This window comes from Pseudonaja textilis, chromosome 5 (assembly GCF_049901715.1).
Source record: "Pseudonaja textilis isolate UNSWEBS1 chromosome 5, rPseTex1.2, whole genome shotgun sequence".
Classification (NCBI taxonomy): domain Eukaryota; kingdom Metazoa; phylum Chordata; class Lepidosauria; order Squamata; family Elapidae; genus Pseudonaja; species Pseudonaja textilis.
Genome location: NC_141994.1, coordinates 23,120 through 50,920, shown reverse-complemented (window position 1 = coordinate 50,920; position 27,801 = coordinate 23,120). Strand labels below are relative to the sequence as shown.

Below are 27,801 nucleotides of genomic sequence, written 5' to 3'. Positions count from 1 at the left end.
CAATAAAAAACAGGAACCTAAGAGAAAGTCTTGAATCAGAAATATTATTCATGACAGGAAAACATGGAACACATTAAAGCAACATGAGCTGCTCTGGAGGGGCATTGAAACAGAACTAAGTGAATTTCCAGAGTTTTTTGTTGTTGTTGTTGTTGTTGTTGTTTTGGGGGTAGGGAGAAAGGGAAATGCTTTGAGACATTTGAGCAAATGGTTCTCGACTATTCTAAGGCATCTTCTAGAAGAAGGCCCCGTCAGTATCCCGGCAAGCTTCTGTATCGTAAAGGGGGATCTTAATTCTTGTTCTGTCTTACCTGAAAGAGTCTTTTCCCAAGGGACTCTGTCCTGGGCCCAATTTTCCTTGTCCTGAATTCTGTGCTGTGTTCTGACCTCACTGTAGAACATGAAAGAGCCAGGGCCGCCATCGCCCCCTGCAGAAGGAAGGGTGCCCTTCCAGCAGAAAATCCGGGGAGCCTAGGAGCCCCTTTTGCTAAGAGCAGGTCTGGAAGCAGTCAGTATTGAGGTAACAGGGATAGGAGTTTTGTTTCAATGTCAAGTAAGTTGCCTTGTTTTTAAAGTCAGGATGCTGTTTAGAGTTACAAGTATCAATGTCACTATTTTAGTAAGATATGTTTTTAATAATGTAATGCCCTTCATTAAATTCCAGGTTCAAGAATGGTTATGCTTAAACTGCCAAACTCAGAGGGCGCTATCAGGACAACTTGGGGATATAGAGAACGTCACACCTCCCGTGTTTCCAAAATCCTCAGTCAGACCATCAAGTCCTGCCCTTCGAAGTCGGTCCAAGGCTGCTGAGTTGCATCAACAACAACAACAGATTTCAGCAAAACCTGCCCTGGGGTCTGAAAAGTTAAAGACAGGTTCAGAAATTCAGAAAGAGGATCCAAAGGTAAAGAAGGAGACACTTTTAACAAAGACGTTTACTGGTAGGATCCAAGAAGAAATTTTTAAAATTGACATTTCAAAGCTTTCACCAGGAAAATTAGCAAAAACAACATCTGCTGATAAAATCATTCAAGGAATTTCAAAAGAAGATTCAAAAGCAGACAAGGAAAAATTGGGAAAATCATCATCTGCTGATCCAATTCTTAAAAAAGAATCAACATTGGCTACAATTGATAAGGGTTCGCATGATAAGATAAACATGGAACATGCGGAAAGACCTCTATCTGAAGACTCAAAATATCAGTCGGTAAAACTAGCCAGGGAGGAAAGTCAGAAGGAAGATCCAGCCACTCAAGTCAAATTGCCACGTGCTGATCAGAGTCAGGTGGACAGGGTGACCTTGGGAAAAATACCATCGGCTGATAAAATCCTGCAAGATGTTCAAAAGCCAGACCCAAAGATTTATCAAGACAAAATGACAAAGGTAGCCTCAGATGGCGAAATTGTGAAAGTTGAACCAAAATTTCAGCAGGCGAAATTGGCCAGAATACTATCCTCTGATCAAATTCAGAAAGAAGATTCAAAACGAATTCCAGCAAAAATAATGAAAACGGCCTCTGTGGATCAGCTTTTAAAAGACACTGTGAAATTTAAGGAACTAAAAGAAGTGAAATTGCCCCGGGAGGAACCAAAGTCTTCCAAGACAAGTAGCGGCCAAAGACCACCATCAGAAGCCTCAGACCCCCTCCCCAGAATCGAACACGTACCAGGACCAGAGCAAGCGCTTAAAGAAAAGCCAGAAGCTGAAATGCACCTAGAAATAAAACAGCAGGAAGATCATCCCATGATATCAGAAACCACTTCAAAAGCTCATAAACTACCGGAGAAAAACCTTTCAGATTTACCTGTGTCATTGCCAGAATCTTATCCTGTGGAGTCAGTGAGAGAAAAAACAGTAAGTGCTTGACATTCCTCTCTTGTTAGGAATTGACAAAATCTATTTCTATGTCATGCCAGAAAAATTACTTGGAGATATTCATAGAAGCTATGCTTGATTGAAGGGGGTAATTTACAGCAGGGGGCAGCACTTAGTGAACCTTGGCTAATCTTGAAAAAAATAAGAGTTAGATATGGTTAGTTCCTGTATATAATCAAAGAGCAAGCCCTACTCTCCTGCAGCACTGATGATGTTACCTAGTTGGGTAACGAAATGTCTGCAAGGAAACAAGCAAGTTCAGAGAGCCCTAAGGACATACAGTTCAACCCTGAGCTATAAATATTCTATTGGTACTTCAAAACAGAACTCTGCTGGCAATTTCTCACATATGCTGACCTAAATTTAAGTATAACTTCTGCCAAGTGACACTATTTTTATTTTGTAAACAGCCAGATGAAATGTAATAATTAAATAGTTCTGCTTCTCCCTGTTATTTTTTTTTTACCTATAGCCAATGTCTCCAAATCACAAACTTTCCTTTTGTTCCACACAACCTTCTCTGTTGTTAATTTTGGTGTTTATTGCAACCCTCAGCAAATCCTCAGCCTTATCTGTAGACTTGGACTATTTTCTAACATTATGCATATGTTATATGCTTTTTTTCCCCTTTGTAATGCCCATTCTTTTTGTTTCACGGCTTATCAGAGAACTCTGTGCTAGTTTCATCTCCTACTTTATTTTCTCTGTAGTGTTGTCTGTATTTGGGCTGTGATTGTCTTACTTTTGAGGCTTTCCCCAGGTTCCTTAATATTTTTCTGGGAAGGATTTTCATTCATGGAATCCTTACTGCTTTTCCCTGATTAAAGCCAGCTATTCTAAGATTCAGAAGGCTAACTTGTGATGAGCCAGAGGCTTGAAGGACTTCACCTGACAACCAGCAGGCAGCCTGGAATAAGTCAGTGACATATTTAGGGTTGCATTGGATTGTTCTACATACTTATTACCATTTTATTGTTATAATATTTTGTTTTAAAGTAATTCAAACTATATTAAACTGAACCCACAGTAAATTTAAAGATTGAAATAGTTTTGACCTTGACTCTTCTACATGCAGTTTATCTTCACTGAAAAGTGTTGTTTTTATCAGAGATGTTTGTAATGTTATGCAACCTGAATTTTTCTCTTGACTGAATGCGCACTGAAATATTCTTATACTACCTGTTAAATCTAAATAAGATGCTATTCCCATTAAGTATAGAGCCACACTTTAATGATATTGAGAATAAGTTATTTTCTATTTAATTAGGGAAAATGTAAGTCGTGGTATTTTATATTGCTTAAATGCAAAATAAAAAGTTCTAGCTTAACCAAAATTTGTTACTCACAATGCTTTCTCAAAGTTTTCACAATTACAGTAATACTGGTTGATGAATTTATTATTATCTTGAAAAGATAAGTCTTAATATGTATCTATATGTTTATATATGTTTTAGGAAAAAGAAGATGACAAATCAGATATATCAAGTTCTCAGCAGCCCAAAAGCCCTCAAGGCCTGAGTGATACAGGATATTCCTCCGACGGCGTCTCGAGTTCCCTTGGTGAAATTCCAAGCCTCCTTCAGGCAGAAGAAAAGGACGCCTTGTTGAAAGAGTCTTTTGAGAAAGAGTCTCCGTCGCAAGGGGGCAGCCCAGCTAGCCCCTCTGACCTGGCTAAGCTGGAAAGCACCGTCTTGTCAATTCTGGAAGCTCAAGTCACAAGCCTCGTGGAAGGGAAGTCTGGGAGAACCAGAGAGGTTTCTGCTGAGCAGACCAGGGCCTCCCGGGAAGCAGCCCTCTTGCCTGTCACCTCAGAGCCCTTCTGCTCCGAGGAAGAAGGCTTGAGGAAACCGGAGGTTCGAGGTGAAGGAGACCCTGAGCAAGGCAGTAGAGAAACATTGCCCCCTCAGAAAGGGCCCAAGCAGGCAGCAGGAGGGGCAGAGAGTGCACCAACCAGAAGGCAGCGCTGTGACTCTGTGGAAGACAGCAGTGAGAGCGAAAACTCTCCTGTGCCACGAAGGAGGAGGCGGAGGCAGGCCAGTGCTGGCTCCTCCAGCAGTGATGACGAAGGCAAAGTAGAAGACAGTCCGGGTTCAGGTGATGATGAGGATTTCATTCGGAAGCAAATCATGGAAATGAGCGCTGACGAAGATGCTTCCGGTTCCGAAGATGAAGAATACATCAGGAAACAGTTAAAAGAAATCAGCGCAAATGAGACCCAGAAGAAGGAAGAAGTTAAGATCAAAAAGGGAATGGCTGGAAAACATAAGAGGGTGTCACGTAAAAGCACTGCAGGCTATGAAGAGGATTCCGGAAGGCGCCATTCCTGGCATGACGATGATGACGATGAAGATGAAGACGAGGCTTTTGATGAAAGCCCAGAACCAAAATATAGGGAGACGAAAAGTCAAGAGAGTGAAGAAATTTCCGGGGGAGGAGGCCTTCGCCGCTTCAAAACAATAGAACTTAACAGCACAATCACAAACAAGTTTTCTGAAGGGTCAGAAACACCAAAGAGATGTTTATACTTTGATGAAGAGCCAGAATTAGAAATGGAGAGCCTTACTGATTCACCAGAGGACAGATCACGGGGAGAAGGATCTTCCAGTCTGCATGCCTCCAGCTTCACCCCAGGTACATCTCCTACCTCTGTTTCGTCCTTCGATGAAGACAGCGACAGCAGCCCCAGTCACAAAAAAATGGGGGGAGAAACCAAGCAGCAGCGTAAAGCCAGACATCGGACACACGGGCCTCTCCTCCCGACGATTGAAGATTCTTCCGAGGAAGAGGAACTCAGGGAGGAGGAAGAGTTGCTGAAGGAGCAGGAGAAGCAGCGCGAACTGGAGCAGCAGCAAAGGAAGAGCTCCAGCAAGAAGTCTAAGAAAGACAAAGATGAGCTCAGAGCCCAGAGAAGGAGAGAGCGACCAAAAACACCCCCCAGTAACCTTTCTCCAATCGAGGATGCTTCCCCAACTGAGGAACTGCGTCAGGCGGCAGAAATGGAGGAACTGCATCGATCTTCCTGCTCTGAATATTCGCCAAGTATTGAATCTGACCCTGAAGCTTTTGAAATCAGTCCAGAAAAAATAATAGAAGTGCAGAAGGTTTATAAGTTGCCCACGGCTGTCTCCCTCTATTCCCCCACAGAAGAGCAGCCCCTTGGAATGGCCAAGCAAGGGAGCAATCGGAAGATTTTGAAAAGTGCAGAGGAGGTATATGAAGAGATGTTGCAGGTGTCTCAGGTGGCCAAGCCTCTTCCAGGTGAAAGCGAAAGGGAGGAGGTGTTCGAGAAGGAGCCTTTGTATGGTGGCATGCTCATAGAAGACTATATCTATGAGTCGTTAGTAGAGGGTGCGTATAGTGGGGACTCCAACATCATTTCAAAACAAGAAGAGTGTGAGGAATTTAGCCAAGAGGAAGAGCAAAAAAACCCTCCGGAGCAAATCTCTGAAGAACCTATGCAAAAACCCACTGATTTACAAGACACCTATTATAGGATAGAGCTTTTGCATTCAATTATGCCTCAAGAAGACATTGTCTCCAGTTCTTACATCATGCCAGAAAGTCACGAAATCGTTGTCCTGGACAGTGTTGCACCATCTTCGAGTGAGGATAAGCAGCTGCTAGAGGTAGGCATGGTTTATGAAGAGCTGATGAAGCAGCAGGGAGTACAGCTGACCCCGGGCTCCAGCCCTACCCAGTCATCCCCTGAGTTCATGTCTGTCACCAAGAGGAGCCTGTCTGGAGAAGCAGGAGATAGTAATTCCCTAGTTTCGAGCACTTCTTCAGCAGTTTCAGAATCAACGTCAGCAAGCCCTGTAGTGCTGCCCATTCCAGATGTTAAAATTACCCAGCACTTCACAGTTGAAGAAAAAGAGGGTAACTATTTTACTGATTATGTCCATGAGGTGGAAGAAATTATTCCCCAGGAAACATCCATGCTGGCATACTCGGAGGCCTTAGAAAGCACCACCCCTATTTTCCCATCGGATGCATGTTCACTCACATCCTCTACATCTTCTGTTTACACCACTGGCACCCCTTCACCTGTAGCTGGACCAGATGGCATCACTACCATCTGTAGAGATTCAGTAGATGCTCTTGGTGGACTGCCAGATTCAGAAGGGGTCGTTTCAATGGCACTGGCTACTACAATTTCCCCAGTTGAGGACTATGAACCTCTGGTGTTGCCCCCCAAGAAGGCACCCATAGCCAAAGATGAGGGGCCAGTTACCTTTCCAGAAACTGACTCCTTTGCACCCACTTCTGTGGAAACAAAATTCACAAGTGTTCTCCCTGCTGCCTTGGCAGAAGATGGCAAAGCTGGAAGAGACATGGCACAGTTTAATGAAGTGAAGAGACTTTCTGAAGATGATTATTCAAGGATTTCCATTAACGTGGCAGGAGTAGATGCTGTATCTGACCAAGGGTTTATCTGCGTAGTTCCTTTATGTACTGTTTCTTCTGATATTCCTGCATCTGAAACTTCTCCAGCTTCTGTTGCTGGTTCCCAAACATTCTCGTTTTGGGAAAGATCTCTTGTTCAACCCTCCCTGCCATATGCTCCTCCTCCACCCCCACCTCCCCCACCCCCCCCCACCCATTCTGCCAAAGCCAGCCATTTATCCTAAAAAGAAGCCACCAGTTAAAACTGCAGTGACCACAGTTCCCACCATGATACCCTCCATCAGTCCTGTCAAAGCAGCAGAGACCTCTGCTATGCAAACTCATGTGTCTCCTGTCACTAAAACATGCGCCCTGACCCCACCCCCCGTCCCCCCTAAGCCAGCATCAATTCCAGCAGGGCTTGTATTCACGCATAGACCTTCTGAAATAATAAAGCCTCCTATTGCTCCTAAACCAGCCGTTCCCCAGCTACCAGTGGCTGTTCATAAACCAACAGAAACACAGTCCAAGCCAGCAGGTCTGCCTTTTACCAGCTCCATGACTTTGAGCTTGGTTTCCCCTGCTGAATACAAATTGACCTCTCCCACCTCCCCGTCATCTCCACATTCTAATAAATCCTCCCCGAGGTTATCCAAACCCCCTCAGGAAACCTATGTTGTTATCACATTGCCCTCTGAGCCCGGGACTCCAACCGGATCCATTACCAGCCAAGCCACCAGCAGTTGGCCTGGGGGTTCACTCCCTAAGGAACAAGCTCCAGAGGCTGCACAGACATTATTCATGCCGCCTGTAAGTTTGCTGCAAATGCATAGTACAACAGATCAAAGCAAGAGTATCCCAGATGCTTTGAATGCTGTTCCTTCTATCCCTTTTCCTACTACTGTACAGCCAATTTTTGGCATGGTGCCTAAGTCCACCACAGAACTAATAACAACAGAGATTGCAAGGACTGCTGTGTCTTTGGTAAAAAACGCCGGGTTAGACAGTGTTTCCATAACGATACCCCCAGACACAGGACCTGCGGTGGAGAGAACTAAGTACAGAGAAAACGGAAGGACCCGTGTCTTTGGTGATGTCATGGATCTCCGTACCTTGACTAAGACTAGCACTGATAGAACAGATAGCTGTATGGACCTATCTGCTACTCCCGCAGATGTGAGAAGACAGACAATGGCAGGTGACCCTTCTGGGCAGTGGGTAAGCACCGTTCAGCCAGGGATCATCAACCTTAGTTCTGTGTCCATGGTCAGCCTCTCTTTAGCTCCAGTGGCCGATGCTGTTTCAGTGGTGACCTGTGCATCTACTCTCGGTTATAGTGCAAGCATAGAAAGCCTCATAGACCTTGGGCATGGGATGTCAACTCCACTTCAGTTGACAACATTAAAGCCTTTGGGACCTGGTCCTGGAATAACAGGAAGCCAGGCCCTCTTTGCAGGCAGAGAAGACGCTCCGATCAACCTCTCCCTGGGTATGCCCTCATCGGGCCTTGCCTGGGCCACTACAAAGCCTGCAACCGCACCTCTGGTTGGGGTAACCAGTGATTGCTTTCATGCTTCTGCTGCTCACAAAGATCTGGACAGTGGTGTGGTTGACCTGAGCACTACAAAATCCTACAGAACGATGGTGACCGTTGATGGAACAACTTCAGGATTTTTTACCACCGTAATAGAAGACGATGAAAAACCTGTAGATTTGACCTCAGGGAAAAGGGCCGTTTGTTGTGACGTGATTTACAAATTGCCGTTTGGGAGGAGCTGCACCACTCAAGCCCCAGCAACTGCCCTCCCGGAAGATCGTTTTGGCTACAGGGATGACCACTACCAGTACGAGCACTCTGGGTCCTCTGCCTTCAGGGGAGCTGGGGGCATGAAGCCCTCCATGTCAGACACCAATTTGTCCGAGGCTGGGCTCTACCCGTACAAAAGCAAGGACGCCTTTGAGCACCAGGTCGGGCCGGCTGATCTAGCGGTAGACTTGACTTCTGGCAGAGTCACTACAGGTCAGTATGACAAGACGCCGGACTTTTCTTGGAAACTTAGTAACAATGTTGCTCACCTCATTTCAGGATGATTTTTGCCTCTTTTTTTTTGGTTGCCTTTCCCCCTTTCATTAGGCTTTACGTTCAAAAGTATGGCAAATTTTGTTGGAATTTATCCATGTATTTTTATTTTCCAATTTTTGTCAGTTGTTTTGTGGAAAGAGGTACCTGCATGCTCAGAAAATGTTCTTTTTTTCTTCCTGTCCTGCCCAATAAAATGTTGAAGATTTGCATGCAGCTCTTTCCTGCTTTATTGCTCATATTTATCACTCATCTCTATAGGCTGCCTTTCAGAATCCACACCAGAATTAAAGATGGTGTTTTGGGGGACTGGACTATAACTTTCCCCTATAATTTCAGGTGAAATTTTGGATTATTCAAGCAAGATTTCTGATCCATATCCAGAGAGCCAGCATGTGATTTCGGGCATTAGTGCACCTCAGTATTCCCAAGCGAGAATGGTCTCCTCCTTAGGAGCCCCCTATGGAAGTGTGTTGAAATCCTCTAACGGGGTGGTTTATTCCTCGGTGGCAGCTCCCATCCCATCCACGTTCGCTATCACCACCCAGCCTGGCTCTATTTTCAGCACTTCCATCCGAGACCTGCCTTCTCTTCATGCTATTGATTCAGTGCCTTCCTTGTCAAACTTGCCACAGAGCCAGGCACTCCCAAGGTCATTGCAATTTTTGACAACCGTAGCTTCTAAAAAAGACACTTCCGTTGTTGGCATTGACCCAGGGATACAGCCTCTCCCTCTAGAAACTATTGCCGCTGAGCCAACACTGCCTGTCTTTAGTACAGCTTCTGAAGCCTTCCTCGGTGGAATTGAAGAGGAAGGAATGGTTCTCATTGACCCCGAAGAAGACAAGCAACAGCATCTGGACATAGAACGTGAGCTGCTAGAGCTTGAAAAACTGAAGCAGCAGCGCTTTGCAGAAGAGCTAGAATGGGAACGGCAAGAGATACAGAGGTTCAGAGAACAAGAGCAATTCATGGTTCAAAAGAAGCTCGAGGAACTGCACTCCATGAAGCACCATCTTCTCTACCAGCAGGAAGAAGAGAGGCAGGCTCAGTTCATGATGAGACAAGAATCATTGGCTCAGCAGCAGCTACATATTGAACAGATCCAACAACTTCAACAGCAGCTTCACCAGCACTTAGAAGAGCAGAAAATCCACCAGATGTATCAGTATAATTACGATCCTTCTGAAATGGTGTCCCCAAAAACCACCACAGATCAAGTCCTCGATGGCCAGTACACTGCAAGCAACCAGTTCTGGCCTGGTGAGGAGGTGATTGCCACTACCTCAGCTCTCCTGGGGATAGAACTTCCAGACAACCAAGGCTGGTATGCTGTCCAGTCGGATGGTGTGGCTCAGTACGTTCCCAAGCCAGGGACATTAAGTTCTGTTTCTGAGCTCTCTCTGAAAGACGTGGATGCGAGTGAGGAAAAACAACTAAAAAAGAAGAGTTCCACATCAAAGCTGCACGGCCTTTATGGGGAACACGACGAAGGCACGGAAGGGGAACCCAGGGGTCTTAAAAAGATCATGGAGAGTGGCGTCCAAACGGATGATGAGGATAATGTGGACTTAGGCTATGCAGACAGGAGACGCAGAACCAAAAAGAGCGTTGACACAAGCGTTCAGACGGATGATGAGGACCAAGAAGAATGGGATCCCTCCAACAGATCAAGAAGAAAGACCCGTGTAGGGAAATATGAAGGGAGCATGGAAGTGGATGAGGCCAAAGCCTTCTCCAAGGTCTCCAGTGTTGCGGTGCAGACCGTGGCAGAGATATCTGTCCAAACGGAACCTGTTGGAACGATAAGGACGCCATCGGTCAGGGCCCAGTTAGATGCAAAGATAGAAATAGTCAAACACATTTCAGCTCCAGAAAAGTCGTACAAAGGAGGAAGTTTGGGATGCCAGACAGAAACAGATTCAGACACCCAGAGTCCCCCGTATCACAAAGCCACTTCCCCTCAGAAAGATAAAAAGCGCCCAACGCCATTAGAAATAGGCTATTCGTCCCACCTTCATCCTGAAAATGCCCTTCAGGCAGTTCCTTCTGCTCCCAAGTCTCCCAAAGTCCTCTATTCTCCCATTTCACCTGTTTCTCCAGCTGCAGCCATGGAGTCGGCCTTTGTGCCTTATGAGAAGCTGATGGCTGAAGACACTGGCTCTCAGGACACTCTCCATGCCGACGTGCCCACCACTCCTCAGCTGAGCCCAGAGTCTGCCAAGAGCATCCAGCGCTCTTTGTCCGACCCGAAGCCTCTCAGCCCCACGGCTGAAGATCTCCTCTCCAGAGCTCATTTCCAGTACACAGACGGCTTCCTGGTAAGAACTCTTTCCTCACGCCTTGAATTGTCACACTGTACGGTACGGTAACAAGCTTTGCTTTGTTAACTGGCTGGAGTAGATGAAATGTTTAGTGGACAATTTTGGAAACAAAGGTCTGTCATGTTAGAAACCAGGATAAGTTTATTTTAAAAACAGAATTAATAGTGCAAGAAATATGCTATTGATGTTTCACTGGAGAAAGAGATGGTCTTGAATTGGAGCATCTAATTGCACTATCTACTTTATTTAAAGTTGGAAAGAGATATAGTTCATTCTTTACAGAATTAACATCAACATTTTTCTTTGTACATTTGGTCTATTTTTAAAAACGTAAAGGTATTCACATCACAAGGACAGCCTTGTACATACACTAGCCTTTTTCTTTCTAAGTTTTTTCTCCTCTCTGTGTACAGTAAAGGGGTTGTAATGAAGTCCAGTGCCTTAAACACATGGAATATATGGAGCTTGTCTACTGTATTTGCAGAAAAGATGAGTTGCCAATGATTTGCTCAATATCAGTCTTGTTGGTTTTTTATATTCTGCTTCTCCAAGAAAGTTAAGTTGGGTCCAGTTGAGTTCATCCTATGAGCTAAAAATCACCATAATCAGAAATATTTTGGAGGTCATTGTGAAGGATATCCTTGGTACCTGGCAGGCAATGTCACTCAGATCTGCTCCAGGGACAGGTCCAGTGGAGTCTGGTATGGATTTCTGGAGTGAGTTTCCACTCCGGTGGAAGGGGATCAGGTGCTCCAGATTGTAAGCTCAGCCATCCCTTGTTAGAATCAGGTGGATCAAGGCCACGTGGGAGGTGAAGTGTCCATGGGATCCATGCAGCGATTTCTGCTTCTTTGTGTGGGGCCTCAAAGCCCCCTGGCCTTGAAAGAGAAGAAGCTCCTTAAGAGATCCTTAAGTAATGGGTTGCTATCCAGGCTCCAAACTTTCATATTCAGGGTTGCTGCGTGGGTAGCTACTGAAGTCTATAGTCCTCTATTTTGTTTATTTATTCATCTATGAATAAATAATTTTTATTTAGACAGTATGTGTAACAGAAAAGCTAGGAAAAAAACCAATAAATATTGCTTGATTTTTCTGTCCATCTAGAAATCCAGAGTGACTGGATGGTATTTGCTGGGAAATTATTGATGAAACTCTGGCACAGATGATACATTTCTTGTGTATCTCCAGTGTTGAAAGTTGAATATGGGACTTGCCACAATTGAGAAATATTTACATCTATGAAACAATCATTACTTTCCGATGAAAATATATACTCTTGTATAATGGTTTGCTGCAGTGTGACGATATGAGGACAGAACCCATCTAATTTGTATTTGACAAATTAGTTTTATTTAACTAATATGGGCAAAATTCATTCTGTATTTCAAACAAATCAATTTGATTCAAACTAATATGTAGTTTTAAACGTATTTGTTCCCCCCCAATTTTGTAATATAATTCTCAGCCTATACTCCAGAAGGGGTTTTTAATCCCAAAAAATTGTGTGCATTTTTTAAAATCATAAATACTAAAAATAGAATACAGTAGACACAAAAATATACATATGAGGAACTATTAAAAGCCAATAAGCAATAAAAAGGTATTAGAAACAGGGGTTATTTGCAGCGATAAAGTCTAGGCTGGTCTAGCGAATGGTATTGGGGTAAACTATTTACAGCTCCATTTTCATTTTCTTATGTCAGGCATTTAATTATTTTAAACTATTATTTTGGCTTAGCGGTTTTCTCCCTTTTTTGTGTTTTGGTTAACATTACTTATCTTCAAAGGGAGTTGTATGTAAGATAAAAACCAGAATGGACTATTCCCGCTAGACATGGTTTCTAGAATGTGTGAATTGAAGGTAGGTAAGGCATATTCCTGTCACTCAGGGGAAGTGTTCCTTCACCAATATTGCCTAGTGCTAATCTTCTCTCTATTGTTCCACTTCTAGTGTATATGCTCAAATTTTTGTAGACATCAATGCTTTTGCCAGTCGAATGGAGTAGGCAAAGCTACACTTTTCCATGGCGCCCAATTTGCACAAGAATCTTTTGTTTTGATAGGATTGCTGCAGGCCTAAAATATTACATATGATCAGGTCATGAATTGATTCTGCTGTCCCACAGATGTCTCCTAATCCAGTTTCTTGTTCCCAGCAGTGGGGCAAGGCATTGTTCAATAAATCCCCAAAGAGTCTTTTCATTGAGCTGACTCTCTAGTTCCCGATACAAAGACGCTGCCTCCGGCATGGCAAGTCAATTTTGCTTAATGGGTAAAAGAAACCAATAGACCCCTTCTTTATGAATTTTATTGATTCACTTTTAAAACTGTCTAGATAACAATGACACACACTTTATTCTTTAATACTGAGCTCCATAAGAGCTCAGTAAATTGTGTTACATATTTTGAAATACTTGCTGGGTGACACGTTGTGCTCTCTGTTTCCAAAACAACGTGTCTTCTCTGTTTGTGTGTGTGTATGTGTGTGTGTGTGTGTGTGTGCAGCAAGCCAAAGACCCTTCGGGTGCCACAGTGCCATCAGGACTTCAGAAGAAGGTCAAGCGGACACTTCCCAACCCGCCTCCCGAGGACCTTTCAGTAGGGACACAGCCGGCCTTCTCCACAGTGGGGTCAGTTTCACGCCGGAGGATATGCAGAAGCAACACAATGGCCAGGGCTAAAATCCTCCAGGATATAGACAGAGAACTAGATTTGGTAGAAAGAGAGTCTGCCAAGCTTCGCAAAAAACAAGCAGAGCTTGATGAGGAAGAAAAAGAAATAGATGCAAAACTCCGGTATCTGGAAATGGGCATAAACCGACGCAAGGAAGCCCTGCTTAAGGAAAGAGAGAAGCGAGAGAGGGCCTACTTGCAAGGGGTAGCAGAGGAACGCGATTATATGTCCGACAGCGAGGTCAGCAGCACCCGGCCGGCCAGGGCAGAATCCCAGCACGGCCTGGAAAGACCAAGGACTGCGCCCCAAACAGAATTCAACCAATTCATACCCCCCCAGACGCAACCGGAAACTCAGTTTGCCACTCCTACGAGTCCTTACACGCAGTATCAGTACTCTTCCCCTGCCCTTCCTACTCAGGCACCCACTCCCTATACACAGCCATCCCATTACCAGCAGTCACAACCTTTATATCAACAACAGGTTTCGCCCTACCAGACCCAGACCGTGGTGCCCGTCTCCTTCCCTCCCCAGGCCCAGCCCCCACCAACTTTACAGCCTTCCTACCAGCTCTCCTCTCCATTGATGATGATCCCACAAAAGGCGAGGCAAACCTCATTATACATGGAACCCAAGATAACCACAAACTATGACGTCATCCGCACTCCGTCTCTCATGATGGCGCCTGCGTCCTCTGACAATGCCTACTCGATGGGTCACCTGGGCAGCAAGTATAGCACTTTGGATTTGAGGCTGGGGCTGGATGAGAGGAGCAGCATGGCCAGCAGCCCCATCTCCAGCACCTCTGGTGACTCCTTCTATGTGGACCTGGAGCACCACAGCACACATGGCTACGTGCTGCTGGATGATATGGGGGAGCTCACTAAAGAAGCAGCAACCCTGAGCTCTGCCTATGGGCTGCACGAAAAGGATCTTGGCAAAGCTGATAGGCTCCTTCGGACCACCGGAGAGGCCCGGAGAGTGCAAGAGGTCCCCGATTTCCTCTCATCCCTGCAAACGTCTTCCAGGTTGCCCAGCTACATGAAGACCGAGGAAGACTCCATGGAGGATCCCTATGAACTGAAACTTCTGAAACATCAGATCAAGCAGGAGTTCCGAAGGGGCGTAGAGAGCGTGGGTCACTTGGCTGGCCTCTCCCACTATTATCATGCAGATACGAACTACAGACATTTCCCCAAGTCTGAGAAATACAGCATAAGCAGGCTCACTCTAGAAAAGCAAGCTGCCAAGCAGCTTCCGGCAGCCCTTCTTTATCAGAAGCAATCCAAACATAAAAAGGCTTTGATGGATCCCAAATTGTCTAAATTTTCACCCATCCAGGAAAGCAGAGACCTGGAGCTTGACTATTCAGCTTATTTGGCTTCCAACACCTCCTCAGTTGGGAGCATCCCCTCCAAAGCAAAACTTCTCCAAGATGACCTAACTTTTGGCCTTCGGAAAAATATGATAGACCAGCAGAAGTACATTGCTCCCACTTTGTCTCATTCCCTGGGAACGAGCCTTGGGGCAGCGCTGAGTGTCACCATGAGGTCAGCTTTACAGGATGAGGTGGACAAATCTTATGCCAGCGCCACCAGATCTAGACCATCCTCAAGACCGTCCTCTGTCTACGGGCTCGACCTGTCGCTAAAACGAGATACATCCAGCTCTTCTTTAAGGTTGAAAGCCCAGGAAGCCGAACCCCTTGACGTTTCCTTCAGCCATGCAGCTCCTTCGGGAAGAACTAAGCCTACCAGTCTACCCATAAGCCAAAGCAGAGGGCGGATTCCAATAGTCGCACAGAACTCAGAAGAAGAGAGTCCCTTAAGCCCAGTGGGGCAGCCCATGGGGATGGCCAGAGCAGCTGCTGGGCCGCTGCCCCCCATATCTGCAGATACCAGGGACCAGTTTGGCTCAAGCCATTCCTTGCCTGAAGTCCAGCAGCACATGAGGGAGGAGTCACGCGCTCGGGGCTACGATCGAGATATTGCCTTCTTCATGGACGACTTCCAGCACGCCATGTCAGATAGTGAAGGTAAACCAGGCTTCAGGCGGCCTTCTCCATTTCACAGCACGAGCCCAAATTTTATGCATGTGTCTGATTTCAACATCTGTTGGGAACTAGGGTGACTATTTTTTTTTTTTTAAAAAAAAACACCTTTCTGCATTTTTGTACATGTAAATATGTCTGGAGTGTGTAGGCATGTTCTTCTCAGCTTGCTGGCCTCACTGTACATGGGCAGACTTGCATTATATGTCACTTTCGTTTGCATGTGCATTTTTCTTTGCTCTTTGCTGGTATTTTCAGGAACATTTTTCCCCTGGGACCAGCTTAGTGGGAGAGGTCTTCAGGGCACTATTGTTAAGGATGAGAAACCACAATATTGATTGTAACCACTTAGTCCACACAAGATCTTGATTAAACGCAATTGCACCATTACCTCCCTTATCTCTGAGCTTCCAGTGTCGCTTGCCCTGTGCCCCTGTAACATGTCAACGTCAGCTGCCCCTGGACTCCCAAGGGCTAAGAGACGGGTGGCCAATGGTGGCAGGTAGAGCTGGATCCCAGGAGGGACAAAAGCACCTGTTCATCTTAGGGCTCCCTCTTCCACAGTGAAGGGTGGCAGATCAGCTCCTTCCCCCTCTTGCTGTGCAGGCTCCTTCTGGAGGGGGCGATGCTGGACCTGCAGCCAAGAGGAAGGGGACGAGGACCTGACCGTGATAAAGAAAGCTGCTTAGCCAAGACTTGGAATGAGAAACTCCGGCAGCGGTTTTTGGGTGGAGTTCTCACTTGAGATGAAACTATAGATGAACAGGGATTCATCTGAAGATATCACTTACACGTAGACACATAACTTGGTTTGTAATTTCTTAGGCAGCAGGTAGATTATTCATCTTTAGTTCTTCTCTGTTGACCCAATAACATCTTTTCTATTTTGAAAGTCTAGAAATTTAAAATAATGAATACAAGCACTGAAGTTTACACATATATCAATGCAGATTTTAGTTGCATTACTACATGCCATTTCACTTACTCTGTAGAAGTCAGATCAACTTCTTAAAAAATGTGGGTTTTTTTTTAATCTCTGCCTACAGGCTCTTAATCTTAAAGGAGCCATATAGTACTTCACTGGCAATGTTATATCTGCATGTTATGCTTATATCCACTTTAACTGAATGCAGATAGAGCTGCTCAGCGAAGATTTGATAAAGATTCTTACAAGGCACAAGGCCCAGTTTACAATAAACATAAGTATACTAAAGAAGTATTACCAACCACATAAAAATGCCTGGCTTTTTACTGGGGAAAAATATATGGGGACCCTTTTTTATTGAAACAGATAAATACGTGATGTAGTAAAGGAGATATGAATTTTGATTTCACTGCTGCAACTTAGAAAATCTCTTGCCCAATTCTGTAATCTCAGAAATCCTGAAAGCCAACGCTTGATTGTGGATGCTTTTATTTTAGCCTTATTATGAAAATTACTAAAAGGGATTGCTAGCTATTATCTCAATCTATAAGAGCAGTAAGAAAGATGATCCTGGCAATTTTAGTCTGTTAGCTTCTTCTCATTAATCAGTAAATTATATCCTGTAAATTTGATCCATGTCTTCTTTTTCTGTGGTTATTATAGAGATGTGAATTACAGTTTTTTTATTCCTAAAAGAATTATTTGTCTACTTCATTAGAGCCACATAGGTGTCAATACTGAGTACTGCTCATTTTCCAACTGCATATGTGATTCTGTGAACACATACATACATACATATATGTAATATGTACATGAATGTATATAACACATGTGTGTGTAGATGTGTATATATAGAGAGAGATTGTGTGTGTGTGAGGAAAGTAGAAATGATTGGTTGAATCTGTTTGTAGCTTGTCCCAGGATTTAAAATCGGTTGATCACCGATGTTTATATATATGTCAGCAATGTACTAAAAACAAGAAGCAAATTTTTAAAGTTACCTTAATATATACTTCCAAGCCCATTGTGGGCATGAATGCATCATTTCCATAAAATTAGCCCTGATGGTAAGTAATGCTTGAACTCTGAAAATTGACACCCAGATAGCAGATTCTCCATCTGCTATCACAGCCTCTAGCTACATTGAATGCAACTGGGACATACTGTATTCTGATATTAATGGCTATGATTGAAATGCAGGTGAAGAACAGCCTCTAAACACTTATACACATGTTTATGAAGCCACCTGTTGACAGAAACAAATACAGAAGTGTTAAATATTTAAGTAAATAAAGGCCAAAGGGATTAAGTTATTCTAATATATATACATATTTAATTAGGCACCATTCCTTTGTGTTTGCGCCTAACTTACATTGGTCCGCTTCATCTTTTGTGTGCTATTTTAGCTTTGCAATGCATGCCCAGGTATGAGCTGCTGTGTGCATGTTGACTGCGCATCCAAGATTGTTAGTCTTCTCACATCTCCTACTCAGAGCTGTGTCCTTGGTTTTCAAAGCCTACCACCTGCGTCGGGAGGAAACCGATTGGTTCGACAAACCTCGGGAGCCCCGCCTGGACAATGGGCCTGCTTTTGACAGAAGGCTGCCAGATAAGTTAGCCCACTCAAGACCCCCGAGCCAGCATCAGGACCAAGTAAGGACGCTATTTCTTTTCAATCAAGAACATTGCATATGAAAGTTGATTCTCCAGTCATTTCACAGAAAAATGGGATAGGCCTTTGCAGCTCTTTTTAATGGTTCTCATACTGACCTGCCTCTAAGAGAAATAACACCAAGGGCTTTGACTAGGAAGACCAAATTAAAACGGTTCTCATGAATAAATGCAAACCTACGTATCCAAGGATAATGTTGCAGGATCCAATCTGGGTCAGTCCCTGGGACCAGAGATTTAGTCTTCTGAGTTTTTGGACATTCACACTGAAGCCCATCCTCAGGGAGCCTCTTTCTCTCTCTCTCTCTCCTCGCACAGACGTTGCCTGAGATTGGCTCCAGCACGCTGAAAGCTCAGAAGGCTACACCTCTAGTCTTGGTGACCAACCCAGATTAAACCCTAAAATGGTTCTCTCCTACTGCTGGCAAAATACACGGACAATAATGCAAATAATTGGATTTATGCAATGCACCTAGGGCCCAAGTATTTTAATCAGAAGCAGGAATACGTTGGGGTGTCTAGAGTGGCATTGTTGGGGAAATCCAGTAATATTCCCACAACAAGCATTTCTGGATGTGCTCTAGTTCTGGGGTTGAACCAGCCCCATATCTCCTTTTCTGCTGCCCCCGAGGTCATTCTTAGAGCTTGGAACTGAATGCCCCACTAATCATAAATCACTTCCATTGGTCCCAACAGGCAACTAAACGTATTTCCTGCTAAAGGTTCACTATTCCAGAATTTCTAGATAAGGAGCTAAATTCTGTGCTACAGCAATTGAAGTTGCTATATATGAACAAGTTCACATTCTGCATGGTTAGTTTCTGTTATAAACAAGGTTTATATGCTATTCATTTTTCTTTTAGCAGATGTTTTTGTGGGGACTACAACAATCCATAAGTAAGATTAAAAAATAAAATCCTCCTTAACTTCGCTTTGATGGGCAGCATCAACAAATTACATAAACTATCCAAATATTTATTTGGAATTAGCATTTTATCAAAAGGACTTTTAATGCAGTGCTTTCAATTTGGGGCAGTTAAAAAAAATATTTCCCCCTTGTCTTATGCTCCATCTCTTTCCTGGCTTTCTCCAATGTGCAGAAAATGAGGCTGTATTTCACAAAATATGAAAACATTCATGAAACCTTTTCATTCAGAGATATCTAGAGCGGCAACATTTTTAGAAGGCCAATGTAATCTAAGCCAAGGGCTGGGAATTTGCCATTTTTATAGGAATTACCTAAGAATCGAATTGAGCATTTCTACATTGCATGCCCTAAGCAGTGAATTGAAGGAAGCGCTTCTGCAGATAAGCCTGGTTCATCAACTGCCTTGCCTGATAAATTCTCTTGTGACAGTGCTGCTTCTGCTGTCGTGCTGAAAAATGTATTCCATGGAATGGGAGACCCGTGCTATAAGGTTACTTATGTAAGCAGATAAAGACAGGCAGATTGCATAAGTGACATATTTGTGCATTAGATTTTTTACAACATTCACGAGTTGGAAAACAAGCAACATTTGGTTGGAGACAGTTGCTTTTACTCTCCTGTTTTTCTGCCTCAACTGCAGTAGCAAAACTAACAAACCTTCTACTACCAGACACGCAAAACAAACAAGTATCCCAATAAATTCCAATAAGCATAGATAAACACAAGCCAATGTGAGCCTCCATACGCCTCTCTGCAAAGTCCCCACCCATTTAAAAAAAAAAAAAAGGATTCGGAAGCATCCCTGCAAACCACAGCGGTTCCTACATTAATAGCATATTCCCCTCTTTCCAGTATCATAAACACCTAATTTCCCCTCCAATAATCCACATATACAATAAGTAAAAAACAGTTCCAGAAAGATCATACAGTTAGGATGTTGGAAATATCATTTGGACGTGCAGAGGATGGAAGAAAAGCAGAGTACAGATTCACTTTGATCTGTCCCTCTGAACAACTGTCCCCGCTCAGATTGCAGAAAAATTTCTCAGTTGTCTCCTGAAAGGCCTTTTTGAGACCAAACCTTGTTTTAGTTTCATTCAATAAGCAATTTATCAGTAACAACCAAAAGCCATAAAGAGATCAGAAAATTGGAAGTATTTTCCTCAAAGGGAACTCAGCCATTGGTGTCCTCCAGGGGACATCAATTGACCATCCAGGGGAAGTGATTTATTCATTGACACCTGTCAGGAAGTTTATGTCAATTTTTTACTCTGAACTCTGTCAGATCCACTGTACAGCTAAAAGAGGAACTGTGACAAACTTGATCAATATTATTCCCCAAACTTCTCCCACGGTTGGTGCCAATAAACATCCAGCCATGTAGACCCTGCTGTTACAAAAATACAACCTATTGATCCTTGAAACAGTAATTGTCAAGCCCAAGGATAAGGTCCCTATGCCATTTACAATCCAAAAAGGATTTATTGCTGATGACTATACACAAGAATCCAATCAATTAAAGTTCAGTACTAAATTGGTACCAGATAAGGGTCCACGAAATTCAAGAGGGCTGACTTGGACCGTTTGTGGCAACTTAACTACTGATGACACATTTAACTCTGCCCCTCCCGGCTCTGCCTGCTTTTCTCTTACAGTAATAATAAGAATAAAAATGCCAAATCCAGTCTAAACACCTGACTGACTTTGCGATGAACCATAAGTTATTACTTGTGTGCCATCCAATGCTCAGAGATTCTGATCCAACATATAGGCAGCATTTTAGTTTTCCTTGTATTTTCCAGAATTTAATGCATTCGATTTATTTGAGCAATCTGCCACAGACCATAGCATTCCTATGGAATTAGCTTTTTATGAGAGTATTTTAATTGCGTTGGAAGATTTATTGATGTCCAATGCAGTTTTCAAAGCTATAGTATTATAAGACAATATTTAAACTGTCCATTTTGGCTGCTATATGTTATACCAACTGAAATTTTTATGTGATCTTCAAGGGCACAAAATGTAAATTAAATTAGAGTAATCCAAAGGGAGGCTGACAGGATATCAGTTACTAGTAACCATGTGCCTAACTTCAGAAAAGGCTGCTGTAGGCATTCCGGTTGGTCGTGCCATTTTATTTTATTTTATTTTTTGTTATTTTATTTTTGTATTCACTACGCAATTCATTCCATGTAACCCAGGGTGGCTTCTCCCTGAATTCTGGCAGGGAGGATCCCAAAAATGGGTCCTCATCCCAGGACCGAGGGGGCTTCGTGACGAATGCCCCTCCACACACCTTCTCCCCCCACATTCAACCCAGGCTGGATCTGGACGGATGCTATGCTGCAGTGATGCCTTGGAGCCTCAGACAGGCGTTAACCCAGCAGCGCAGGAGCAAAGGTCAGGCTGGAGGGCACCTCCCAACACAAGGCCAGAGCAGCCAGAATCTAGTGGAGAGAGGGAAGCCCTACCACCTCTGGGTCTGGTAGACAGACACAGGTAATCCAGTGGCCAGCCGGAGCAAAAACCGGATCTCCGGCAAGACAGGCCAGCCAAGTCCCCATCGCAGCCCATCCACAGAGCCACCCAAGGTCCAAGATTTGGGTCCAGAGCCCAGGTCTGTGTCCTGATTGCCCTGAGTTCAGGTCATCTGCCTCCTCCTCCTCCTCCTCCTCCTCCTCCTCCTCCTCCTCCTCCTCCTCCTCCTCCTCCTCCTCTTCTTCTTCTTCTTCTTCTTCTTCTTCTTCTTCTTCTTCTTCTTCTTCTTCTTCTTCTTCTTCTTCTTCTTCTTCTTCTTCTTCTTCTTCTCTTCCTCCTCCTCCTCCTCCTCCTCCTCCTTATTCCGCAGCTCTCTGTAGCTCTTTCTCCACCAGGATTTGGGGAGCTTGGAGGCAGGATAATAGTAGTTGAGACAAGAAGGCCCAGGTGGCTCTTTTGAGAAGGGAACAGACAAAGAAGTTGCCCTCTCCTACAAAGAGGTGGCCGCTTTAACTACCCAGGAGAGGTGGGAAGACACCCACAAGTGCTGAAGAAAAGCTCGTCCGCTGCCTTGGGAGTTATAAGCTTCCCAGTTAAGGTTCCAAGACCCCAGGCAAGCTTTGCTTGAGGGTGCATAATGTCTCTCTGCATAGGGGTCATGCCAGGCTTGGTACAACAAGAGGAAAAGCCCTAAGTCGATGGGGCCAATTTATTTTTATTTTTTAAAAATATAATTACTGCTTTTATTTTATTTTCATAACTTTGCTTGGGATTGGAAAGTTGCCACTGGGGAAAAAAATAGGCCACAGTTCTTTTCCTTATCTGTGGGCTATTATGAAATTGAGTGGGTTTTTTTTTAACATTTTAGGAAAATACACTATGCGATTTTCTTCCTTGTTTAAAGATGATAGAATAGCAAATAGGAAGGAAACTTTATGGATTTTTCATTTTTGTTGCTGGAGGGTGGGTGGGTTAAAGAGGAAACTGAGTATTAAAAAAAGGGTACCTTAATGTAAAATCATGGAACAATCTTTCTGGTATTTCCCTATATCTTAAATGTGAGCCAGTCTCTGACTGTAATTGCAGGAGACTGTATTTATTTTATTTTATTTATTTATTTGATTTGTCAATTGCTTACAAGATAATAGGTATAAGTATATACATAGTTATGAATACATGAAATGGGTACATATAAGAAAAATAAAAGAAACAATAGGACAGGGACGGTAGGCAGGTTGGTGCGCTTATGCATGCCCCCTACAGACCTCTTAGGAATGGGGTGAGGTCAATAATAGACAGTCTAAGGTTAAAGTTTTTGGGGTTTAGGGAAGAAACCACAGAGTCAGGCAGAGTATTGCAGACATTGGCCATTCTATTGCTGAAGTCGTATTTCCTGCAATCAAGTTTGGTGCGGTTAACCTTGAGTTTGTATCTATTGTTTGCTCTTGTGTTGTTATGGTTGAAGCTGAAGTATTCATTGACAGGTAGGACATTGCAATGTATGATTTTATATACTATAGTTAGATCGGACCGAAGGCGGCATAGTTCTAGGTTTTCTAGGTCTAGAATTTCAAGTCTGGTGGCATAAGATATTTTGCAATGAGTAGAGGAGTGGAGAACTCTTGTTGTGAAATATTTCTGGACTTTCTCAACTGTGTTAATATCAGATACGTAATGCGGGTTCCAGACTGATGAGCTATATTCAAGTATAGGTCTAGCAAATGTTTTGTATGCTCTAGTTAGTACTGTGATATTACCAGAGAAAAAGCTAGGTAGGATTAGCTTAACAACTCTTAATGCCTTTTGGCTATGTAGTTACAGTGGGCTCTGGCACTTAGATCATTAGAGATGAGTACTCCAATGTCCTTTACAGAGCTTGGATCATTACTCTGCACCCATAAGAAATTTATATAGCGTTTTTCCGGATTGAAGTGTCCTAACAAAGAAAGGCTTTCAAAAAGAAAACACTATACATTTTTCCATGTATTTTGCTTTTTATCTTCAGTTTCCATCCACAAGAAATATACTGCGTCAGTTATCTTCATCCAGCCAACCGTCATTTTCACTGTTTGCTGCAGGCAACCAAAATACTGTATTGATCTCTGGATACCCAGAAAGGCTGGGTTTATAGCCATATTTATTACAAAGATTTTCAATTATCATGAAACGTTTTTAGGACTGTGTGTTTGCCCGGTTAATTCAAAAGTGCACAACTATGGATGTGGCAACCTTCATGTGAAAGTATTGAAACAAACCCAAACGGAGAAGGTCCAGACATGGATACATCCCTTTGGCTTTAAAATTACTCCTGAACATGTTTTTTCTGAATAATGTACAGCAAGTGTCAGGAATATTTATGATAGTTAAACTTTTAACACTAATGGGAGATGATTGAAGAACCTCATGGGAGGAGATTTCATGAACAAAGGAATTTATAATTAGCAAGTGTTTGGCCCTTCTTCAGATCCAAAATATTCTCTGAACATTTAGGCATATGAAGTGTTTGATCATTACTCAGATTTTGTACTTTTTCATTAAAGCCACTTAGATATTTGTGCAAATATTTGTTTTGATCTGTGGTTAGATATTATACCGACCAGAGAACCAGGACTACTACAAAGAAAGAAGCCCTCGTACTTACAAATAGTCATGAAGATCAGACAGTTTTATATTACAACTAGCTCGATACCCGTGCTTTGCTATGAAACTAGGTGGTCAGGCTTACTTTTTTGGGAGGAAAGGAAAATTCTGCCTCTGCCTACCAGCATTCGTCAGTATTCATCTGCCTAGCGTCCTGTCAATGTGTGAGAGAGTTGAGGGCTGTTTGGAAACTGAAACAGTATTTGCTGTGTGAGCAAGGAGACAGCAAGGAGCCTGGGCGTGGCTTAGCTCAACTGTTCTGTACTACAGTTGCTTGGTGCTGTGAAACTGAGACTGAAAATCCTCTCCTCTGCGTGTGTTTTGCATTTGGAACCGATTTCTTTTCGGGGGGGAGGGGGAGTAGAACTCTTTAGCATCAGAGTGTGTTAATAATAATATAGGAAATACTCTAAATGCTCTGATGGTCATTTAGAAAAACCCTTTCTTAGTGAGCCCCTAGAAGCCAAGAGGAACATACATGCCAAATTTCAAGTTTGTAGGCTTTACGGTTCTGGAGATTTTGTGATGATGCATGAGTGGTATTTCGCTTTTATAGAGAGAGATTTATGTCCTCCGCTTATGACTGTTGTTGAGCCTGGCAATTACAGTTGTAAGTTGTACTAGTCAACTTGTGGACCATCCTATGACTGACATAATTGTATGACCATTTTTGTGGTGGTCATTAAGTGAACACCATAGTCACTAAGCAAAGCTGTTTTAGGGATGTTTTTTGCCACAAACCAGAAGTAAATGCTGGTTTACAGCAAAAACTCCGTAAATTGTGGTCGCATGGCTGCAGGACGATGCAAAGGGCCATAAATGCAAAGGGCCAGTGGCCCAAGCTCCCAAATGCAGTAATGTGACTATAGGTGGGGTAGCTATTGAAACTTTGAAACCAGATTGTAAACTGCTTTTACCTGAAATTATGCCCATCTCTACAGAAGCAGCTTAGGAGGCTGAGTGTGCCAGTGATCTCTCCCCCCCCGCCCCCCCAGCATGCTCTGGTTTATTCCATTTTTCTCTGAAAGGCTAGAATGAAAGAGACAACGCTGTCATCTGTGCTCACTGACGCTCAGACTGTGAAATGGAGGCCGTCCCTTCCTTGGGATCAACATTACTGCACACAATCGCAGTGAACAACTACCTCCAGTGCTGAGTGCAATTGGAAATACCAATAGTTGTACTTGTTTGTGTTAAAAAGAGGCGGGTTGTATTTCCAAACGTAGTGTTTGCAAGGCTAATGCTTTAATTTAAAATAACTATCTACCTAAGGGATAACCTTGAATCCGCATTTGCATTTTGTATTCCCTAGATTATTGGGAAGCCCATCCAATACACCTTCCCTCATGCAAGGCTGAGACTCCTGAGCGACCCAAAGGATCACTCTGTTTCAGGTAAAGTAAACGAGACACTCCAGCGTGAATTCTTGGAGAGCAGGGCATGTGTGGCAGGATGACCGAGTTGCCATATGAAGGAATTATTCATTTCTGAGAATGGTTGAAATTCTGCAATGCTTATTAAATGCTACTTTCTTAAAAAGAATAAAAGTTCTGTCAAAGATATAATACAGCTAGTTTTCATTTAGCAACTACCACATTTGGCGACAGTTTACAAATCAAAATAAAATATGATTGTCTACCTTTAAGACCAAATTTCATCAGTCTGGCATCAAAAACTTTGAGTGTGAAACTGATTAAGATATGGTCAGTTCCAGGCAGTACCTGGGGGATCTAATCAGCTAATTAAGATCCCAAAACTGAGCTTGTTAGCTTTTCATTTTATTTATTTTATTTACTAAAAAGAAAAGTCACACATTTCTTGACTCTAATCATTGATAGAAATATTTTTCTCATTTCTTAATATATATCTCTTAGCAAGTCCAGCATGACCATAATTCTTCAAGCATAGTCAGATTCCAGATATTGGTAGCCTTTACCCTAAAGAATTTCCCCATAAATCTATCTCTGTATGTTAACATATTATTCAGCTATTCACTGGACCACTCAACAGCCTTGTTAGGGGGCCTGGGGGCCAGTTGCTCTCTCTCCTGTAGGAAGAAAATAATGGCAAAGTACTCTGGAAAATGCTGCCCTCCAAAATGGAAATAGTAAACAGCCACTTTGCTCGTTCTTACTAAAATTAGCCTCTTATTCCCCAGGAACAGACACACTTGCCCTGGACATTTTCTGGAGTTCAAGGCGTTGAGGAATAGAATGTAAGAATTATTGTCTTTGGGGCTGGAGGTCTTGGTTGATCCTGGCTGCCTGCACTGGAACAGGTGTGATCAGCCTGAGTCATACTGGCACATTTATTTTCTTTCTTTTCTTTCTTTCTTTCTTTCTTTCTTTCTTTCTTTCTTTCTTTCTTTCTTTCTTTCTTTCTTTCTTTCTTTCGAAAAGAAAGGCCGGGTTGATGCCCATTTGAGGTTTCCTAGCAGGATGATTATTAGACTGCCTTTTCATGTCTTGCTTTGATCTCAGGCCACAAATGTACGATGCTACATTTGCATTCCTGTCAAGAGACAATTGTTCTTTCTGCCTATCATCACTGTGACTTCAGCATTAAATGGAAACTAACTTATTTCCCTAACTTGCTCTATACATTATAGCTTTTCTGAAATTTGCAGAGAGAAATGTTTTTCATTCTTCCCGTTTTACCATCTTTCTCATATTCTAACAGAGTTGCCTCTTCATTTCTTTTGAGTTTTCATGATATGCAAACATACACACAGAGAGTTTATTTCACTCTTATCTTGGTCTTGTTCAGTTCTGTTCGTAAAATCAAGTCATTTGATTAATTGATTGATTGATTTAATCACATGATTAAAAACAAATTTCTTTCTTGTCAGTTTCACTGGAACTCAAGTTATATTATCTGGCTGGGAACAAAACTAATATTTCTGAATGAAAAAATATAGAATTGAACAGCTACAGCAAAAAAAATAAACCCTATAGCTTTCTTATGAATTACATTACTGCTTTTGTTCTTATATTTTAAAAATTACCATGTGCTTTCTTTTTTAAATGCAGGCAATGGACTTGGGCTTCGAGTTGTAGGTGGAAAAGAAATTCCTGGAGCCAGTGGAGAAATTGGTGCTTACATTGCAAGGATTCTACCAGGTGGAAATGCTGAGCAAACAGGGAAACTTATGGAAGGTACAGTGACCAGTTCTTTGTCTTCATTGCTACTGATCGGTATGCATGCGGAAAGATGATTATCCTCAAGGAAAAATCTAGGAAGACCTGATGAATAAGTGGAAAGAAATAGGTCAAGCAGCAAAAACAGAATCTGCTGGAGAAGGTCCTCAAATAAGGTCAGAAAATCATGGTAAGTCATTTTTTTTCCAAGGGAGCCAAACTCTTTTGTAGACCTTTTGGAGTTTCTGGAACAGTTGAGCTATAAAAAGTAGCTGCTTTGTTGTTGTTGTTGTTGTTGGATATACAATCAGCCAGGTGTTTAGACTGGATTTGGTATTTTTGACAACTATCCTTTCCAAGGACCTGGAATGGGCAGATGTGAATGTTTGATGTTGTTGTTGTTGTTATAATCCTGTCTTTTGAAATATACATTTGGTAAACTCAAGCCAGCAAGTATACCTAATACTCCTGCCTCGTATTTCTCTACAACTACCACACTGTGAGGTAGGTTGGGCTGAGAGACAGAGAGTGACTGGCCCAAAGTCACCCATCTGGTTTTTATGCCCTAAGGAAGGATTGGAATTCAGGGTCTCATTATTTCTAAGCCAGCAATAACAATAATGCACAAGTGTC

General features: G+C 43.0%; 1 protein-coding gene across 1 annotated transcript in view; it reads left to right on the top strand.

Annotated features, from left to right (window-relative positions):
• The window catches only part of PCLO (piccolo presynaptic cytomatrix protein), an 81,383-nt gene that overhangs the window by 30,623 nt on the left and 22,959 nt on the right, over positions 1-27,801 (top strand). Inside the window, 8 exon segments of the mRNA XM_087933901.1 lie at positions 665-1,858; positions 3,334-6,467; positions 6,469-8,282; positions 8,682-10,663; positions 13,172-15,374; positions 17,831-17,967; positions 25,344-25,425; positions 27,061-27,186. Of these exon segments, the coding sequence (XP_087790027.1) occupies positions 665-1,858; positions 3,334-6,467; positions 6,469-8,282; positions 8,682-10,663; positions 13,172-15,374; positions 17,831-17,967; positions 25,344-25,425; positions 27,061-27,186 (10,672 nt within the window).